This window comes from Carassius gibelio, chromosome B1, assembly GCF_023724105.1.
Source record: "Carassius gibelio isolate Cgi1373 ecotype wild population from Czech Republic chromosome B1, carGib1.2-hapl.c, whole genome shotgun sequence".
Taxonomy (NCBI): Eukaryota; Metazoa; Chordata; class Actinopteri; order Cypriniformes; family Cyprinidae; genus Carassius; species Carassius gibelio.
In genome coordinates, this window is record NC_068396.1 from 3,284,519 (window position 1) to 3,301,267 (window position 16,749).

At 42.3% G+C, this 16,749-nt stretch overlaps 2 protein-coding genes across 2 annotated transcripts in view; one reads left to right on the plus strand and one right to left on the minus strand.

Annotated features, from left to right (window-relative positions):
• Positions 1-2,440: 2,440 nt before the first annotated feature.
• The window catches only part of LOC127948884 (CD48 antigen-like), a 101,061-nt gene continuing 86,752 nt past the window's right edge, over positions 2,441-16,749 (minus strand). The window contains exon 3 of the mRNA XM_052545713.1: positions 2,441-3,183. Within this exon, the coding sequence (XP_052401673.1) occupies positions 2,909-3,183 (275 nt within the window). The 3' untranslated portion in view covers positions 2,441-2,908. The remainder of the gene's footprint in view (positions 3,184-16,749) is intronic.
• Positions 14,172-16,749, plus strand: part of LOC127948878 (carcinoembryonic antigen-related cell adhesion molecule 5) — a 151,917-nt gene continuing 149,339 nt past the window's right edge. Inside the window, exons 1-2 of the mRNA XM_052545682.1 lie at positions 14,172-14,316; positions 15,047-15,340. Coding sequence (XP_052401642.1) covers positions 14,259-14,316; positions 15,047-15,340 — 352 coding nt within the window. The 5' untranslated portion in view covers positions 14,172-14,258. The remainder of the gene's footprint in view (positions 14,317-15,046; positions 15,341-16,749) is intronic.

The following is a 16,749-nucleotide window of genomic DNA, read 5'->3' on the forward strand; positions in this document are numbered from 1 at the left end:
GACTTTGACATTGACCACGAGGACGTGGTGGTCGTCTGCTCCGACCTGGGGGACTCTGGCGGTGACCACGCGGACGTGGTGGTCTTCCGCTCCGCCCTGGAGGGCTCTGGCTTTGACTACAAGGCCGTGGTGGTCTTCCGCTCCGCCCTGGAGGGCTCTGACTTTGACAACAAGGCCGTGGTGGTCTTCCGCTCCGCCCTGGAGGGCTCTGACTTTGACCACAAGGCCGTGGTGGTCTTCCGCTCCGCCCTGGAGGGCTCTGACTTTGACCACAAGGCCGTGGTGGTCTTCCGCTCCGCCCTGGAGGGCTCTGGCCTTGACCACACGGCTGTGGTGGTCCTCTGCTCCGCCCTGGTGGGCGCCTCAACATGCCCTTTATGGACTTCTGTTTTGTGTATTTGAGTTCTGTTATGTTTCTGTCTGTTCCCCTTAGTTTGTCTGGCCCCCCATCCCTCCCCCTGAACCTCCTCCGGTCCTCCTCCCTCCTGGTCCTTTTTGTTCTGTTTGGTGTGTCTGAGGAGCATCTGGTAGCTGCTCCTTAGAGGGGGGGTTATGTCACAGTGTGTCTGGTCTGTGTATCACTGGGTGTCCACTAGCGGTCTCACTTCCCCTTATCGTCACTGTTCATTGTTTTCAGCTGTTTTCACTTACATCGTTTGCACTTGTCTTTAAACACCTGGGTTGTTTCTGTCCTTGTTACGGAGTCCTTGTTTAATGTCAATGCGTTTTACATGTCCGTCAACTCTTGCCCTTGTCTTGCTTTGCCTTGCCCTGTGTTCGTGTCCTGTTAATGTTTGGTGTTGGATATTCTGGTTTTGACCCTGCTTGGACTGCTTACCCCTCTGGATTTGCCCTATATTAAACTGCTTACCTGCTATTGGATCTCTCCCTGTTTTCTGTGTTGCTTCACGTGACAATCTCACCATTTTCACATTGTTGGATAGGCCTATACCACCGTGGTGATGGCCCAATGATGGAGTTGACTTTCAACATTAAGTCATATTGTTGTGGTTTTCAAAACATTTTTAATTAGGCCTATAATAAATATAAAATAGCGTTTATTTTTTTATTTTTTTTTACAATTTATAAATACTTAATATACCTCATATATTGCATTTGAGGGTTTATTGTCATCACTTCTAGCAGAGTTAGGGCTGAGGGATCATAAGATTCAGGGAATATAAGGCTGAAGGAACACATAACATCGGATACATTTCTATACATAATACAGTTTGTTTAAATTCTGATCATATGTGTTCTGATCATTTTTGTTAAGATGTTTAAATATGATATATTAGGATCCTGGTGATGTAAATGGATGGAGGTAAAAAACTAATTGTTTTATTTGTTCATTAAAAGTAGCCTTGGTACCGTGGCAGATGCACAGCAGACATAATCTTCTGAGATGAGAGAAAATAGATCATTTGTGTTCCAATCATTTAAATGTGAATCTTGAATAAAATATTTTAAAAAATAATAATAATAAAAAAATAAATAAAAACATAAACACTGGTTGTTGTTTACATAGTACATTTTGACTCTTTACCACAAGTGCAATGGGATCATTAGTGACCACAGAGGGTCAGGACCTTGGTTTAACGTGGGTTTTCTTTCTTTCTTTCTTTCTTTTAAAAATCTGTTTATTGAACCTGTACAATTATAACAGGATACAGATAAAGGAGAATCATGAAAAAATATATCTGTATCCACAGCAGAAGAATGTGCTTTCTAGCTTATAATGTTAAGAATGCAAAAGTCTTTGCAGTATTTCCAGATAAACCAGTGACATTTGAAGAAAGTCCAAAAAGTGCAACCAAACTGCAAGGCTCGATCTGTTTCTCTGTCACTAAAGAAAAACAATTAAAGATTGAAAGCCAAAAAGAAGATATGGATGGACATAACCAAAACATATGTATTAAATCTGCAGCGGTCTGATGGCTACGATCACAGATAAGATCAATACCAGGTTTGATTTTTGCCAAACTCACTTTTATCCAGTAAATTTGGTGAAATAAATTTAATTGTATAAGACTATGATGTGTACAAATAGAGGAGGTATGAACATGGGACAGGATCTGGTTCCAAGTCTCGGCAGAGATCCGACTCCCATTGTTGTTTAATAAAAGAGAGAGAGGAAGTGGAAATGGAGGAAATCAGCCTGTATAGCGTAGATAACACACCATTTTTATCTAAGGCTACTTCAAGAATCTGATCAAGCGATGCTCTTTGGAGGAATATTCTCCAGGGAATGAGTTTTTAACAAAATTTTGGAGCTGCAAGTATTTAAAAAAAAAGTGCACCAGAGAAAGATAATTTTTATTTCAACTGAGAAAAGCAGGGAAAACATTATCATTGTAAATTCCCAACTGAAATACTTTTCTGAAGATACCCTAAATCTCCTCCTGAATTTGAATTTATGAATTTAAAAAATCTTAACACGTTTTACTTTTGCCAGATGATTTTATTTAAAATGATTTACATTCAATATATAGGCTTACCATGTAATTAGTTCATGCATTCCCTGAAGAAAAACAAATCAATCCCATTGCATAGGTATCTAAATTTAACAGAAAAGAATACATCATCTACTCTTCACCCAGTCCAAAAGCAAAGCTATGGTGCCATTAAGAAATTATTATATTGTCCTTCCTTGAACAAAAAATATTATTTTCATATGTATTCGTATTCATTCATATATTGAGGACATTCATGTTATTCATAAATGTGTGTTTTCGGATTTACAAAGCAATGCACAGAATATTAGAAAACACATTTCAAATGTTTTAAAAGATTTCACAATAATAGTGTCATGAAAAGGAATTATAATCAGGAAAAGGGTGATAATAAAGTTACACAGAGATTTATTAGATTGCTAAACATGTTCTCTCTGATTAATAATGTTGTACTGCTAGTAAAGGCTGTCTTCAAACAGATCTCTCTCATAGACCGGATCACTGGTGCGCTCACTCACTGCATTCTCAAGTGTGCATGTGTAGAAGAAATCTGGATTTCCTTGTTTTTCAACTGTGATAAGTTTTCCATTCGGATAGTGGGGTGAACCCTGCAGTGTTTCTCCAGTAGAATTCTTCCAGATGATCGTTTCACTGTACTCACATATTAAATACACCGCATCAGGGTTAACTTCAATCTTCTCTATTTTTATCACAGGTTTGGGGACCGGTGCTGTGAAATAAACAAAGAAAAAACATAAGTTCCAGTCCACAGAAAAAAAATTAAGAAATGTAAAATAACAACACTAACTTTAAAGAAGTCTTGTTAGAGTACAATATGATGGCACCAGATAATAATGCTGCAATACTAATTAGGTATGTCATCGATTAATTGTCGATAAGAGATGCAATCGATTAAGGCTGTCAATGGTTGGTTAACCGATGTATTGTTGGGCTGCATGTGGCTCATGCTCAGCTGTGAATGATGGTGACCGTATAAATGTATAATCATTCATTCACAATGTACTAATTAAGCTTTTAATGTGGTTTAAAGTTTCTTCTGACAAAGACTTTGGGGCAGTTATGGCATAATGGTTAGAGAGCTGGGCTAGTTACCAGAAGGTTGCAGGTTTGAGTCTCGGTGCTAGCAGGAGTTGTAGGTGGAGGGGAGTGAACAAACAGTGCTCTCTTCCACCCTCAGTACCCATGACTGAAGTGCCCTTGAGCAAGGCACTGAACCCCCGGGCGCTTGATATATAGCTGCCCATTGCTCCGGGTGTGTGTTCATGGTGTGTTCACTTCGTTCTCACTACTGTGTGTATGCACTTTGATGGGTTAAATGCAGAGCATCAATTCCGAGTATTGGTTACCATACTTGGCGTATGTCACGACTTTCACTTTCACAAAACAAATGTTCTTCAACATGAAAACCAATAGAAATTTAGTAACAAAGTGAAAAAAAAAGTGACATGATGACCCATACTCAGAATTCATGGTCTGCATTTAACCCATCCAAAGTGCACACACACACACACACACCCGGGGAGCAGTTGGGGGTTCAACGCCATGCTCAAGAGCACCTAAGTCATGGTATTGCCGGCCCAAGATTTAAATCCACAACCCTAGGGTTAGAAATCAAACTCTCTAACCACTAGGCCACGACTTTCCCTACGAAGTCATTTCCTCAGATAATTGTTTCATATCGTTCGCTGTGCAGGGCTGCGGGACACAGGACAGATAGATTACAATTTGTTAATTCATTCCTACAATTTATTAATTTGTGGCAATTATCCATTTTCCAATAATTTTGTCCCCTAAATAACCCATGGTTCAACTGAAATAAGGGAACAAATTAATAAATAGTATGAATTCTTAATTCATGAAATCTTTCATTTCCCTTCCCATGTTTACCACACACAGTATAAGGCCCAATCCCAATTCTACCCCTTTCCGCGCGTTCACGTGAAGGGGTAGTGGTGTGTCGATTCTTTTGGTTGGAGGGGTAGGGTTAAGGGGAAGGGCCAGATAGCCCTTCAAACGAAGATTTTACGGTACCACACTTCAAACGAAGGGGTATGAATTATTTTGGAAACATGGCTGCTACAGCGAACAAAAAGACACATAAATGTAAGTTCCTCTTCAGGAACTCGAGCTGCGTCGAGAACGATTGGGGAACGCGTCCAGCGTGACGTCTCTGAATAATATGTATAATCAGTCCAAAGGAAGGGCGAGACGTCATAGGCGGGTGACGTCAGAGACCAGGAAGCATAAAAGCAGGAGAGGCACAGCCGGCCCCAGCCTTGTGTCTTCAGCAAGCGCTCTGTGTGTGTGTCAGCCACTATTTGTTTGTGAGTCTTATTTAGTGTCGTTTGTCCACTGATAAACTCCATTGTCAAAGCTTCAATCAAGAGAAGTTTTGGGCGAGAGCAGGCAGCGCTCAGGCTGTGTGTTTTTCCCTGCCAAAAAAAAAGGGTAGGGACACACGCAGCTCGTGTGTTGTCTGCTTGAGAGTGAAGCGCGCAGTGTCAGCTCTCGAGGGAGTTGACGGCTGCGATGCGAGCCTTTGCTTCACTCTCAGAAGGCTCTCTTTGAGGAGAGAGCTTTCACTGGCGTTTCTCGCGGTGTCAGTCCCGTTTTCGCCGAGGCAAAACGGTGGTTGTGCTCGCGGGACTCGCTTTCGGATCTGCTGGAAGGAATGTAAGACGGGCAAGTCCCTATCTTCTTTCTTAGCCACCAGATCCGGCGCCCGCTCTCGGTGGTCGGAAGCCCGCGTTTGCGGTACTTTCTCGCCGATGAGAGGGCGCGACGGCGCTGCCTGTCTTTCTCTGAGGAGATTGATGTGGATAGGCGTCGATGAGCTCGCCAGTCAAACAAGCACCAGTCACACAAGCACCAGTTACACAAGCATGTTATGCCTAATATTAACATAAGCAGCATTAATAAAGAGTGGAGCTCGCGCAGTCAGCTCTCGGGGGGCTGACTGTGCTTTTTCTCACTGTAAAGCGCTCCGCTCTCGCCGGGCACGCTCTGAGGAGTGTGTCCGTGCATGCGATCCTGCGGTCGCTGGTGCTGAGGCACGGCGGCGACCGCAATAGCAGGAATCGCACATGATCTGGCGAACGGGTTGGAGACGGTTCGTCCTATCTCCGCCCGTGTTCACTAGATCTAGAGCTCGTGCTCGAGGCCTGGAAACCAGCGCTGCGGTTCTTTCGCCCTCTGAGACAGCTCGCTGCTGCTGCATGCTCTCTCGCCGGGCACGCTCTGAGGAGTGTGTCCGTGCATGCGATCTTGCGGTCGCAGTCTCGCTGTTGCTGAGGCATGGCGGCGACCGCGATAGCAGGAATCGCACATGATCTGGCGAACGGGTTGGAGACGGCTCGTCCTATCTCCACCCGTGTTCACGATCTAGAGCTCATTCTCGAGGCTTGGAAACCAGCGCTGCAGTTTCTTCACCCTCTGAGACAGCTCGCTGCAGCATCCATATTTCTCTGAGGAGATTTATGTTATTTGTGTGACTGAGTAGCATAAAATAATATATATATATAAAAAAGACATGAGCGCTGCCGAGGCAACGCGTGTATTACATGGTTTAATTTTTATGTGATTTTTTCTACACCAGATCGCGTTGACTAGTCTGGTTGCTGACTACATTTAATTCTAAGGAATAAAATGACATATTTATCTGACTATGTGAAATTAGATGTACAGGGGCTCTAGGGATGTGATTTCTTTTGTGAGAACACGTGTGTACCGCTCTTCCTCTGAGGAGGTTGAGGCGGTCAGGGGCTGCTGGGCGGAGCAGTCCCAAAGTGTTCCAGCCCCACGTGCCGGGGGTGTCACTTTTGTACTCCGCAGACGCTAGAGTCAAAGTGGCGCTCCCAGGCCGAAGGCTTCTAGTGGAAAGCAGTTCTACGGACTGTTGTTTTCGCTGGATAGCCTTCATCATAACGTCCTGACGCCTAGGACGTTTTGAGGGCCAGCTCCCTCTGGGGAAGAGTGGTGTACACCGCATTTCACGGTGCCCGTCTCTCCTCAGTGCCCTCAGGAGATCATTCTGCCAACCCTGCCGTTGTTCCAGGGCGCAGCGATCTCCGGCGAGCGCTTCTCTCAGTTACCGCCCGGAAACGTAGCGGTGCTGAGAGGCTCGCTACCTCTACGGAGGTCTCTAGAGCAGCTAGTACGGTCATCCCCTGCCGGTCCACCGCTTCAAGGCACCGAGCTAGTGACTCTAGGCGCACCAGAGGCCAGTCTCGCGAGACTGGTTCCCTTAGGAGGTCACATGGCGGTGTGGGAGCCCCTGCCAAGTGTACTTCACGGGGTCCTGCCCCGAGCAGGCTCTGGTCTAGTCTTCCTGACAGACGATATGGGTCTGAGGACCGTCGTTTTTAGGAGACTTCAGTTATGATAGTCCTGATGCTGCGGCTCAAGACCTCGGAGGGCAGGCCCCTCTGGGGAAGAGCGGTGTACACCGCATTACACGGTGCCCGTCTCTCCTCAGTGCCCTCAGGAGATCGATCTGCCAACCCTGCCGGTGTTCCAGGGCGCAGCGGTCTCCAGCGAGCGCTTCTCTCAGTTACCGCCCGGAAACGTAGTGGTGCTAAGAGGATCGCGACCTCCTGGGAGGTTTCCAGAGCAGCTAGTTCGGCCGTCTCCTGCCGGTGCGCCGCTTCAGGGCACCGAGCTTATTGCTCTGATGCAACCAGAGATCAGTCTTGAGAGGCTGATTCCCTTAGTAGACTATATTGCAGTGTGAAAACTACTGCCAAATGTGTCTCAGTGGGTCCTGCACACTGTAGTGAGAGGCCACAGAATCCAGTTCTGGTGGGCCCCAAGCAGGCTCTGGAAATGGAACAGAAGTAGACTCTCTCTGAGGATGGAGACCATCGAGGTGGTCCCTCCTTGGGTTGCAGAGTCCGGGTCCTACAGCCGGTCCTTCACTGCTCCGAGGAAGGATGAGGTGTTGTGTCCTTTTCTAGATCTGTGCTTTGAACCTCTAAGTCAGGGGACTGAAGTTTAGCACACCTGCACAGGCCAAGTCCGAGGACTCGTGTGTCACGATCTATCAAAAGATGCACTTATCTCCATCCTTCTTCATCGGAAGTTCCTGAGGTTTGCTTTTGGGGGCAAAAGCCTACCAATAAGGATCTTCCACTGGCCTTGCACTCTCACCCCACACTTTCACGACTCAACCACATTGACGATTGGTTGATATCAGCTCAATTTGAGCAGATGACGGGTCGGCACCGAGGTGTCGTTCTCGCTCACATGAAAGAGCTGGGGTTAAGACTTAACGCCAAGGAAAGTGTGCTTTCTCCAGTTCAGAGAACCACTTATCTGGGCATGGTGTGGGATTCGACCACGATGCAGGCACGTATGTCACCTGCTCGGATCGAGTCGATCCTCACTGCAGTCGCGAGAGTGTGAGAAGGCCGGTCACTCACTGTCAAGCAGTCACAGAGATTGCTGGGTCTGGTGGCAGCTGCGTCCAACGTGAATACTATTGGCCTGCTGTACATGAGACCCCTACAATGGTGGCTCAAGACCAAGGGGTTCTCCCTGAGGGGAAACCAACTTCGCATGCTAAAGGTCACGCGGCGCTGCCTACGTGCCTTGGAAATGTGGAGGAATCCTTGGTTCTTGTCCCAGGGCCTGGTGCTGGGAGCTCCTTGTCGCCGCGTGATGCTAGCGACGGATGCGTCCCTCACCCGCTGGGGTGTGGTCATGAGTGGCCACCCTGCCCGTGGTCTGTGGAGTGGTCGCCATCTGACATGGCACATCAACTGCCTGGAGATGCTGGCCGTGCTTCGTGCACTTCGTTAATTTCTCCCAGACCTAAGAGGTCACCATGTGTTGGTGCGCACCGACAACACAGCGGTGGTCTCTTACATCAACCACCAAGGAGGTCTGCACTCACCCCGTTTATACAACTAGCGTACCAGATCCTTGTGTGGGCCCAGGACGAATTCCTCTTGCTCAGAGCAGTTCACATTCCTGGGCATCTTAATATGGGAGCAGACATCCTGTTGAGCAGGGGCCGAGGCCCGGGGAATGGCGGCTTCACACTGAGGTGATGAAGCAGAGTTGGAAATGTTGGCCAGACTCGGGTGGATCTGTTTGCGACTCGAGAGACATCGCACTGTCCCCTCTGGCTTCCTCTGACTCATCCAGCTCCACTGGGGCTGGACGCCATGGTACACGACATGGCCGAGGCTTCATCTGTACATTTTCCCCCGATTGCTCTGCTCTCGGGAGTTCTGGAGAGAGTGTGCCGGGACGGAGTCCGGCTGCTGTTAGTAGCCCCGTTCTGGACGGGCCGGGTATGGTTCCTGGGCCTGATTTCTCTTTTTGATGGCACTCCATGGGAGGTTCCCGTCAGGAGAGATCTCCTCTCGCAGGCGGAGGGTGCGCCCCCGCATGGAGCTTAGAGGCTGTAGGTGTTGTCTCTGAGGAGGCACAACTCTTAGCTTCCGGTCTCTCAACCGAGGTTGTAAGACCGTTCTCCAATCCAGAGCTCCCTCAATGAGGAAACTGTATGCCTTGAAGTGGAAGCTTTTCACTTCTTGGTGCGGAGACCGCCAGCTCGACCCAGTTAACTGCCCGGATGGTACAGTGCTGGAGTTCCTGCAGGCTCTCCGCAGGGTTGACCCACTCCACCTTGAAGGTCTACGTGGCGGCCATGGTGGCCTACCACGCCCCTCTCGGTGGCCAGTCAGTGAGCAGAAACCCTCTGGTTACATGTTTCCTCCATGGTGTGCTGAGGCTGAGGCCTCCGGCCAGTAGAAGCTTATGCTAAGCGGTGATCAGGATGCTGTCCTAAGCCTCAAGTCCTCTGATCTCCCCTCTCCTGGGGGTCAAGGCTCACTCCACTAGAAGTGTGGCGGCCTCCAAGGCCTTCCTAGCAGGTGTCTCTATGCGTGACATCTGCGAGGCTGCGGGGTGGTCCACGCCCTTGACCTTCGTAAGATTTTACGGTCTAGATTTACGAGCCGCTCCAGGCCCCTCTGTTCTCTCGTCCTAGCTGTGCAGTTTCCCACACTGGCAGAGATTTGTAAGTCTGGTGGCGTGGGCATTCTCGTTCCCCAATCGTTCTCGACGCAGCTCGAGTTCCTGAAGAGGAACGTCTAAGGTTACGTATGTAACCCTGGTTCCTCGAAGGAACGAGACGCTGCGTCGCAGTGCCACACTTCCGGCATCTCTGGCTGGCGCTTGCTTCATCCTTTGAGGCTGGGGCCGGCTGTGCCTCTCCTGCTTTTATGCTTCCTGGTCTCTGACGTCACCCGCCTATGACGTCTCGCCCTTCCTTTGGACTGATTATACATATTATTCAGAGACGTCACGCTGGACGCGTTCCCCAATCGTTCTCGACGCAGCGTCTCGTTCCTTCGAGGAACCAGGGTTACATACGTAACCTTAGACGTTTTTTTTTGGCATTAACAAAGAATTTAATGAAAAGTAATCAATTGTTTTATGTTACACTAAATTGTGAGTTCATATTAATGGTAATGTTACTCAAAGAAACGTTAGCAAAAAATCGCTAATATTTGCTAACGTCATATTACAGACTGCATGATAGTGCCACAGCATATGTCTGATCAGGGCGATAACTGCCGTAGACATTGATGGGGGCTTATCCCCCCATTAATTAGAAATTCATTTCAATTAACTTTTTAGAGTGAGTTAACTTAAAAACAGCGATTGTATCCTCTCGTCGCTGGAAAATATAATGTAGCGATTCAGTATTTAAACTGTATTTAATAAAAGTCGTGGGGCAGCGTTGACAAGTTTATTGTCTCCTCTTTGTGTGAGCTGTGCGATATGTGTGTGTATGTGTTAGTAAGCAGTTTTTCTCAGTCACTTTGGTGCATTTTTCAAATCAGAAATGATATTCTCAAAACTACTTGTACAACCTCCACATCATCTAGTCATTTATACAGATCATAAAACCAGTTTCTCATTCTTTTGAACAAGTTGCGATCGTTTTTGTACATTCATGCAATTGATTGTGCACATTTATCCGTGGTTTCCTACATTATCATTTGCTAAAGTCATGTTGCTCAAAATGTATTATACAGTTTTCTGTGCAATAGTCTTACCTCTTAAAACATCTAGTCTTAAGTTTATCGTATAGGTCATTAAATGCAAAATGGTTAATCTAGTTGTCACAAACTGCCAAGCACACTTTTTATCTTTATTTTTACACATTATTATTAGACTTTTTGTAAATTTGGCATGAATTGTGCAAGTGAATCTTTACTAATGAAGAGAATGCAGATGATAAACCAATGATAAACCATTTCTCTGAAATAGCTCAAAGGTTCATCTCATGAATCTTCAGCTCGAAAGCTTATACTGTATAGACAGAAGACACCACAAGAGTTACAAATTCTGAAAATTGACTTATTTTTATCTTTGTGCCCATATTTCCTTTTCCTTTTCTATATCACAAAAACATTTTGTTTTGTTCTTTTTGGTTAGACCACTAGTAAAAGTGTAACTGGGAATTCTATCCAGTCTCTTTCAGTCAATATCCCACATACAGTAATGTGTAAATGTATACTTTTGAAATGGATATATGGCATACATAGGCATATGGCATACTGTTCAGTAGTTTACATCAGAACATACATCAGTGATATTGACAACATGACTAAGCGATTTGACTGTCTTATCCATAAACTATGACACAAGGACTTGTCATTATGATGGCACTGACATGTTTATTGACACAGATATTTATTTTTGAGAGATGAACTAAAGATTTTGAGCAAGAGACTGGCTTTTGCAGGTAATCCATTGTGTTTTGCTATTTGTACGAGTTGTTTTGAGAAATGCACTTACTGTTTTGCAAATCTCAAGGATGATTCGAGAAATGTACCAAAGCAACTGAGAAAAACTGTAATACAGAACGATAATTAAAGGCTCGAATGCACACCAGCACACCAGTATATGTGTGTATTGTAAGAGCTAGACAACGAATGACGGCGTCTGACGTCATGGTAGTGGTGTCCCAATCCTTAGGGGAATATTTTCTCCTGATTATGTCTGTTTGTAATACCATGGTACTTTAAACCAAAGCCAAATGCTGAAAAAAAAAGGTACAATAATAATACAGTGTTTTTCAGACATGTAACTTGGCAGTGCTTTGGCATTTTCTTGGCAGTACTTTGGACTATCAGGTAAATATGAAAGAAACATGGTATTACAATCTGACATTGTTGTATGTGAGGTAAAGCAAAACAACCATAATATTAATAAAAAAATAATACAGTCTTTTTACACTATTAATATTAATGAATAGAATAATCAATATCCTCTCACCCAACACTTCCAATTTAAATCTTTGTTCCTGTTTTTCACTGTTGATGTCAATGGTATATTCTCCGCTATGTTCGGCATTTAAATGAGTTATAGTGATCTGTCCAGTTTTCTCATCAAGAGTCGTGATGTCTTTGAATCTCGGATTCGGGGCGGAAACACCATCATCAACATCCCATTCAATCACTTTTACAACATATCCACCGTTTCTGTGTTTCCATATAATGCTGCTGACAGAAGGATTTAAGCTGGTCGCACCAAAAGACACTGTACGACCAACTTCACCAAATACTTTCACTTCTTCTCCTAATAAATAAAACATGAAAGTAGTAAATGATAATAGCTAAAATGATATGTTACATGTATATGAATTCTTATACATTTTGAGGCATGTCTTGTTAATTCTATTTTTACAATTAATTTGAATGACAATAGATTTAACTATCAGAAGAAACTGAAGTTTACAACCATTGCTGAAGTGATTGTTTTTAACCAGAATTAACTTTCAAAACATACAGTACAATATTACTTGAGCTAAAGTATTTGTGTCAGTAGTGTGGGGTAAAAGGCCCTCCTCACCACCTCATACAAGTAAAAAAAAACAAAACAAAAAAAACCTTTTATTATTATTACGCAAGATGTGCTGCTCCATAAAGGTTCAATAAAAACACATTTTTTCCCTCTGCAATCATAGATTATGTAAGTAATAAAAAAGTGTATCATTACTGTAGGTGTAACTGTTATACCATAGTACCAGGGTAGGCATATTACAATACCATTATCATATCATGGCAACTGTATTATGTATGACTAAAAAAACAAACAAACGAAAAACACGTATATTATTAGCCTAATAATGTAACTTTTTAACAGTATTATTTTTAGAATATGTTAATCATATCATGCACTCACCCCTAACAGTCAAGTTGAATCTTTGTTCCTGTTCTTTGTCTGGAGGAAAAGAAACTTCGTCACCCACTGCTTTCTTCACATCTTCGCCTAAAATTTGGGAGAGAATGTTAGTTAGATATGCAAAAGTCTGCCATACACTGCAGTTAGGCTAATTAATTAATGTAAATTATGCTTCTAGAATATCGTTTATAACTGCTGCGCCATCGTCGATTAAAACGTTAAAAACATAATGCACCTGAAACAGTTTCTGTGGAGATGAACACAAACGAAGATTACGACCAACGTCAAGCATCGTGGAGACATTTTTGTTATCCAAAGGACACGTTAATGCACTGTTATACAGTATTTTGCTCAGAAAGTCTTTTACACACCCAAGACGCAAACAGAAAGAGAAGCTACTTGAACAGAAACCGCAAATATGAGGCGTTGTGCTGTTCTTCCACTAAGAGCAGTGCGGATATTTCCCCCCAGGGGGCGCTCTGTACCGTTTCAATGGAGAGTAAAACACTGATTTAAACTTTACAATTTGATATAGAAAGACTTAAAAAAAAACACTATTTTCTTTTCAAATATATGCCAATAAATATGGCTGATTTTCCTTTTTATTTACAACTTCAAATATTTCAAATAAATTTGCTATCATGCAAAATGTAAAATTACTGTATACAGTGGAGTTGACACACAACCACTAACGTTTCCTCCTGCAAGCTGCAACCCATTTTTAGATCATGAAACAGCTATAACTTTTCCCACTCAGATCACAAAGCTGAAAGTTTTGTTACTATCAAGAAGCTCTTTACACTGCGCAATGAATCTAATTTATATCATGTATACATTGTTTGTTTCAATTGGATAATCCCAATCAGAGCTCTTTGAGAAATCAACAGATATATCTGTGATTGACTGCATTGCTCAACGCTACAAAAACACGAACTCTGAGCTTTCAATGATCTCCAGAGCGCAATCACAAACACACACTGAGAGTTGTCAGATCTGATTCACTAGTATCATATTATTACAGTTTCAACTGAGGACTCACTGCGTGCACAACTGAGGTGTGACGTGAGAACAGTGTCAGTGGTGAATCTCACTGCATTCAAGGTGTCATATGATGCTTTTTTAAAGATCATTATTTTGTGTATTTGGTGTAACAGAATATACTGAGATGCTTTAATAAAAAAATAAATAAAAAAAAAAAACATTTTTCAAAAACTGGTGCGTGGCAGAGTCTTTACTTTGATAACCAATATCTCTTTGGATTTTAGATTTTTGTCTTTGCAACTTTAGAGATCTTCTCTTTGCACCAAGAGCTTGTAACATTCCAAAGAGAAAGGAAAACTTGAAATCACGTAATATTAAAAGTTGTTCCTCCTTTGAGAGGTTAAAGAGTTTGCAGCCTTTATTTAATTTGTTCTGTATAATCAGTGACATCTTAAGCTGATGATTCTGCTTAACCGACAGCTCCCTGAATGCAAACTTCCTGTTTTTTTATTTTCTGTTTCTGTGAACGGAAGTTATTTCTGTGTCGTTGAGCTGGTGGTGTAAAGGTTCTGGAATATATTTGATGGTTTCAGAAGAGCAATGACCTGCCAACACAGTCTCTTATTTTTATTCCTCTCTGGCTTTGCTGCGCTCTATGGTATGATTTAATTTTGTGTATAGCTATTTTAATAAACTTAAGTAAAAGCTTATTTATCCTAAATTTTAGTGATTTTACTATTGGCTGAAGTTTTTTATTGTTGAGATAAAAAGTTAAAACATGATTAAAATCTAAGAATAATAAACCACATTAACTTTTGTTCTCATGCATATAGTGTTATTTATAGAAATAAATGTCTAATCAATTTTTACATTAAGATAAATTTTAAGGGGCAGGTCAGATAAAAGGCAAAAACTGCATCACAGTAATTTTTTTAAGTTTGTGTGTGTGTGTGTGTGTGTGTGTGAAATTTCAGTATTATATGTTTGATAAATTGCTGAACAAAAATGTAAAGGCAGTGTTGAATTGAATTGTAATGGATGTCAGGTCAGTGAAAATACGTTGTACTGTAATTTTACACTTTGTTTAATTCCTATTGGCTGTAACAATGGTTAAGTTTGTGGATAAGACCATCTGGTCCCCACAACTTACCCCACACAGTGTGATGACAGCCGCTGTTGTTACAGGAGTCGGTGTGTGTTACTGTAAATGATCCGTGTCACTTTTGTAGTCAATAATGGAAGAACAGAATATTTTCCTGTTACTGTTGTCTAAACAGAAATTGACTTTAAAAAATAAACCCATTTTTATTCTTTATTCTAAACCACATATGATTGTATATGAAATCTGCTGAGCTTATTAAATTCTATTATGATTTTATTTTTTATAGTTGCAGAGATATGTGAAACAGATCTACTCGAGGGAACGTCCTGCACCTTTGAGCTTCCAACAAAAAACACTGACAAATCTAATGAGATCACATGGGTCCATCTCTCTAGTGATGCTGTGATTCACTGGAAAAATAGGAGGATGAGGAAAATCACTCCAGGTCTAATAATGAAAGAAGATGGATCATTAACATTTGAAAGTGTTAGTCTGAAGAACACCGGCAGATATAGATACACTGTTTTTAATGAAGAAGGTACACAGCTTGATGCTGGAGAAAAGGAAATTAAAGTTTATGGTAAGATCACAAATATTTAAACCCGTTCACCATAATAAAAAAATAAGATTTTACATTTCTATTGTAGTTTCATTAGTAGGAAATAACTACCATGTTTCTTTTACAGCAAAGGCTCTTAAACCTACTGTGAAGATCAACTGCACAGTTGGGAACGCTACACTCACCTGTGACTTTAGAGACCGAACAGATCTGACTGTATCCTGGTATAAAGAAGGCAGAATCCTCTCAGATAAAAAAGACCAAAAACTGCTCTTGACGTCTGCTCAAGTACAGGAGAATAAACCGTACTCCTGCAGTGTTAGCAATCCTGTCAGCAAAGAGCAAAGTGACAGCATTACAGTATCATGTAAGTCTTTTTTTTATTTTACATGCTTCTCATTATTTAATGTACTAACTTTGTGTTATATAATTATGCATGGTGCAGCTTTTAGGATTTTCTTTTTTTATAGTATGTTTTATTTATTTATTGACTGACTTGTTTGTTACTGATTTCATGACATCTGCTATTATCTTACGGGTCCTACAGGTGAAGGTAACCCAGATCCTACAGGTGAAAGTGTCCCAGGTCCTCGTAAAAATCTCTTTGGCCCTGATTTCTGGGTAATGGTGAGCATTTTAGCAGGTGGAGGAACCCTTCTGCTTCTACTGATCTGTATTCTTATCATCTGTGCGTGTCGAAGCTGTAGCCAACTCAAAAAAGCACAAACAAGGTGAGAGACATCCTCATCGCCTCTGAAATTAAATTATGCAATGTGTGTTCGTGTTTCCAACAAAAGCGATGCAAACTATGAAGCGATTGCTGTTCTTTTTGAGCTTTAAAAGCCCAAACCACAATCCTCCACAGTCATATTACATTCATTCATTACGCTGATGCTTTTATTCAATGTAATAATAGGAGTGTAATAATATAAAGTCATATAAATACCAATGAACCTATAAAGAAATCTTCTCAAAGATGTTTTTTTTTTTTTTTTTGCTTTTTGCTCTAAGTAACCTGCAATTGTACAGGAAATTCAAAGGTTTTTACCACAGGTTCCTGTAGTCTATTAGATTTTAGTAAACAGATCTTAACATCCTGTTCACATAAGCGTCTTTCTGAGGCAACAGCTTTTCAAAGAACCCACACTTTCAAAAATAAGTTTATCTGTCAAAATGCATCACGCTGATTCATTTTCAACTTTACTTAATCGTCTGGATTGATCTGAATAACTCTCATTTTTGTAACATATTTTTTCTTTGATATCTTCCAGATGAAGAAGACTTCAGACGTCTGACTATTCCAGTTGGGGGGGGGGGGGGCATAAAGAAAAGAAAAATGCTCTCTTCTGAAGATTTTAAGGAAGATTACTGTGGTGTTTTATTTTTTCTTTCATGTATTAATTTATTTATAGTCATTTATTTACATCTAC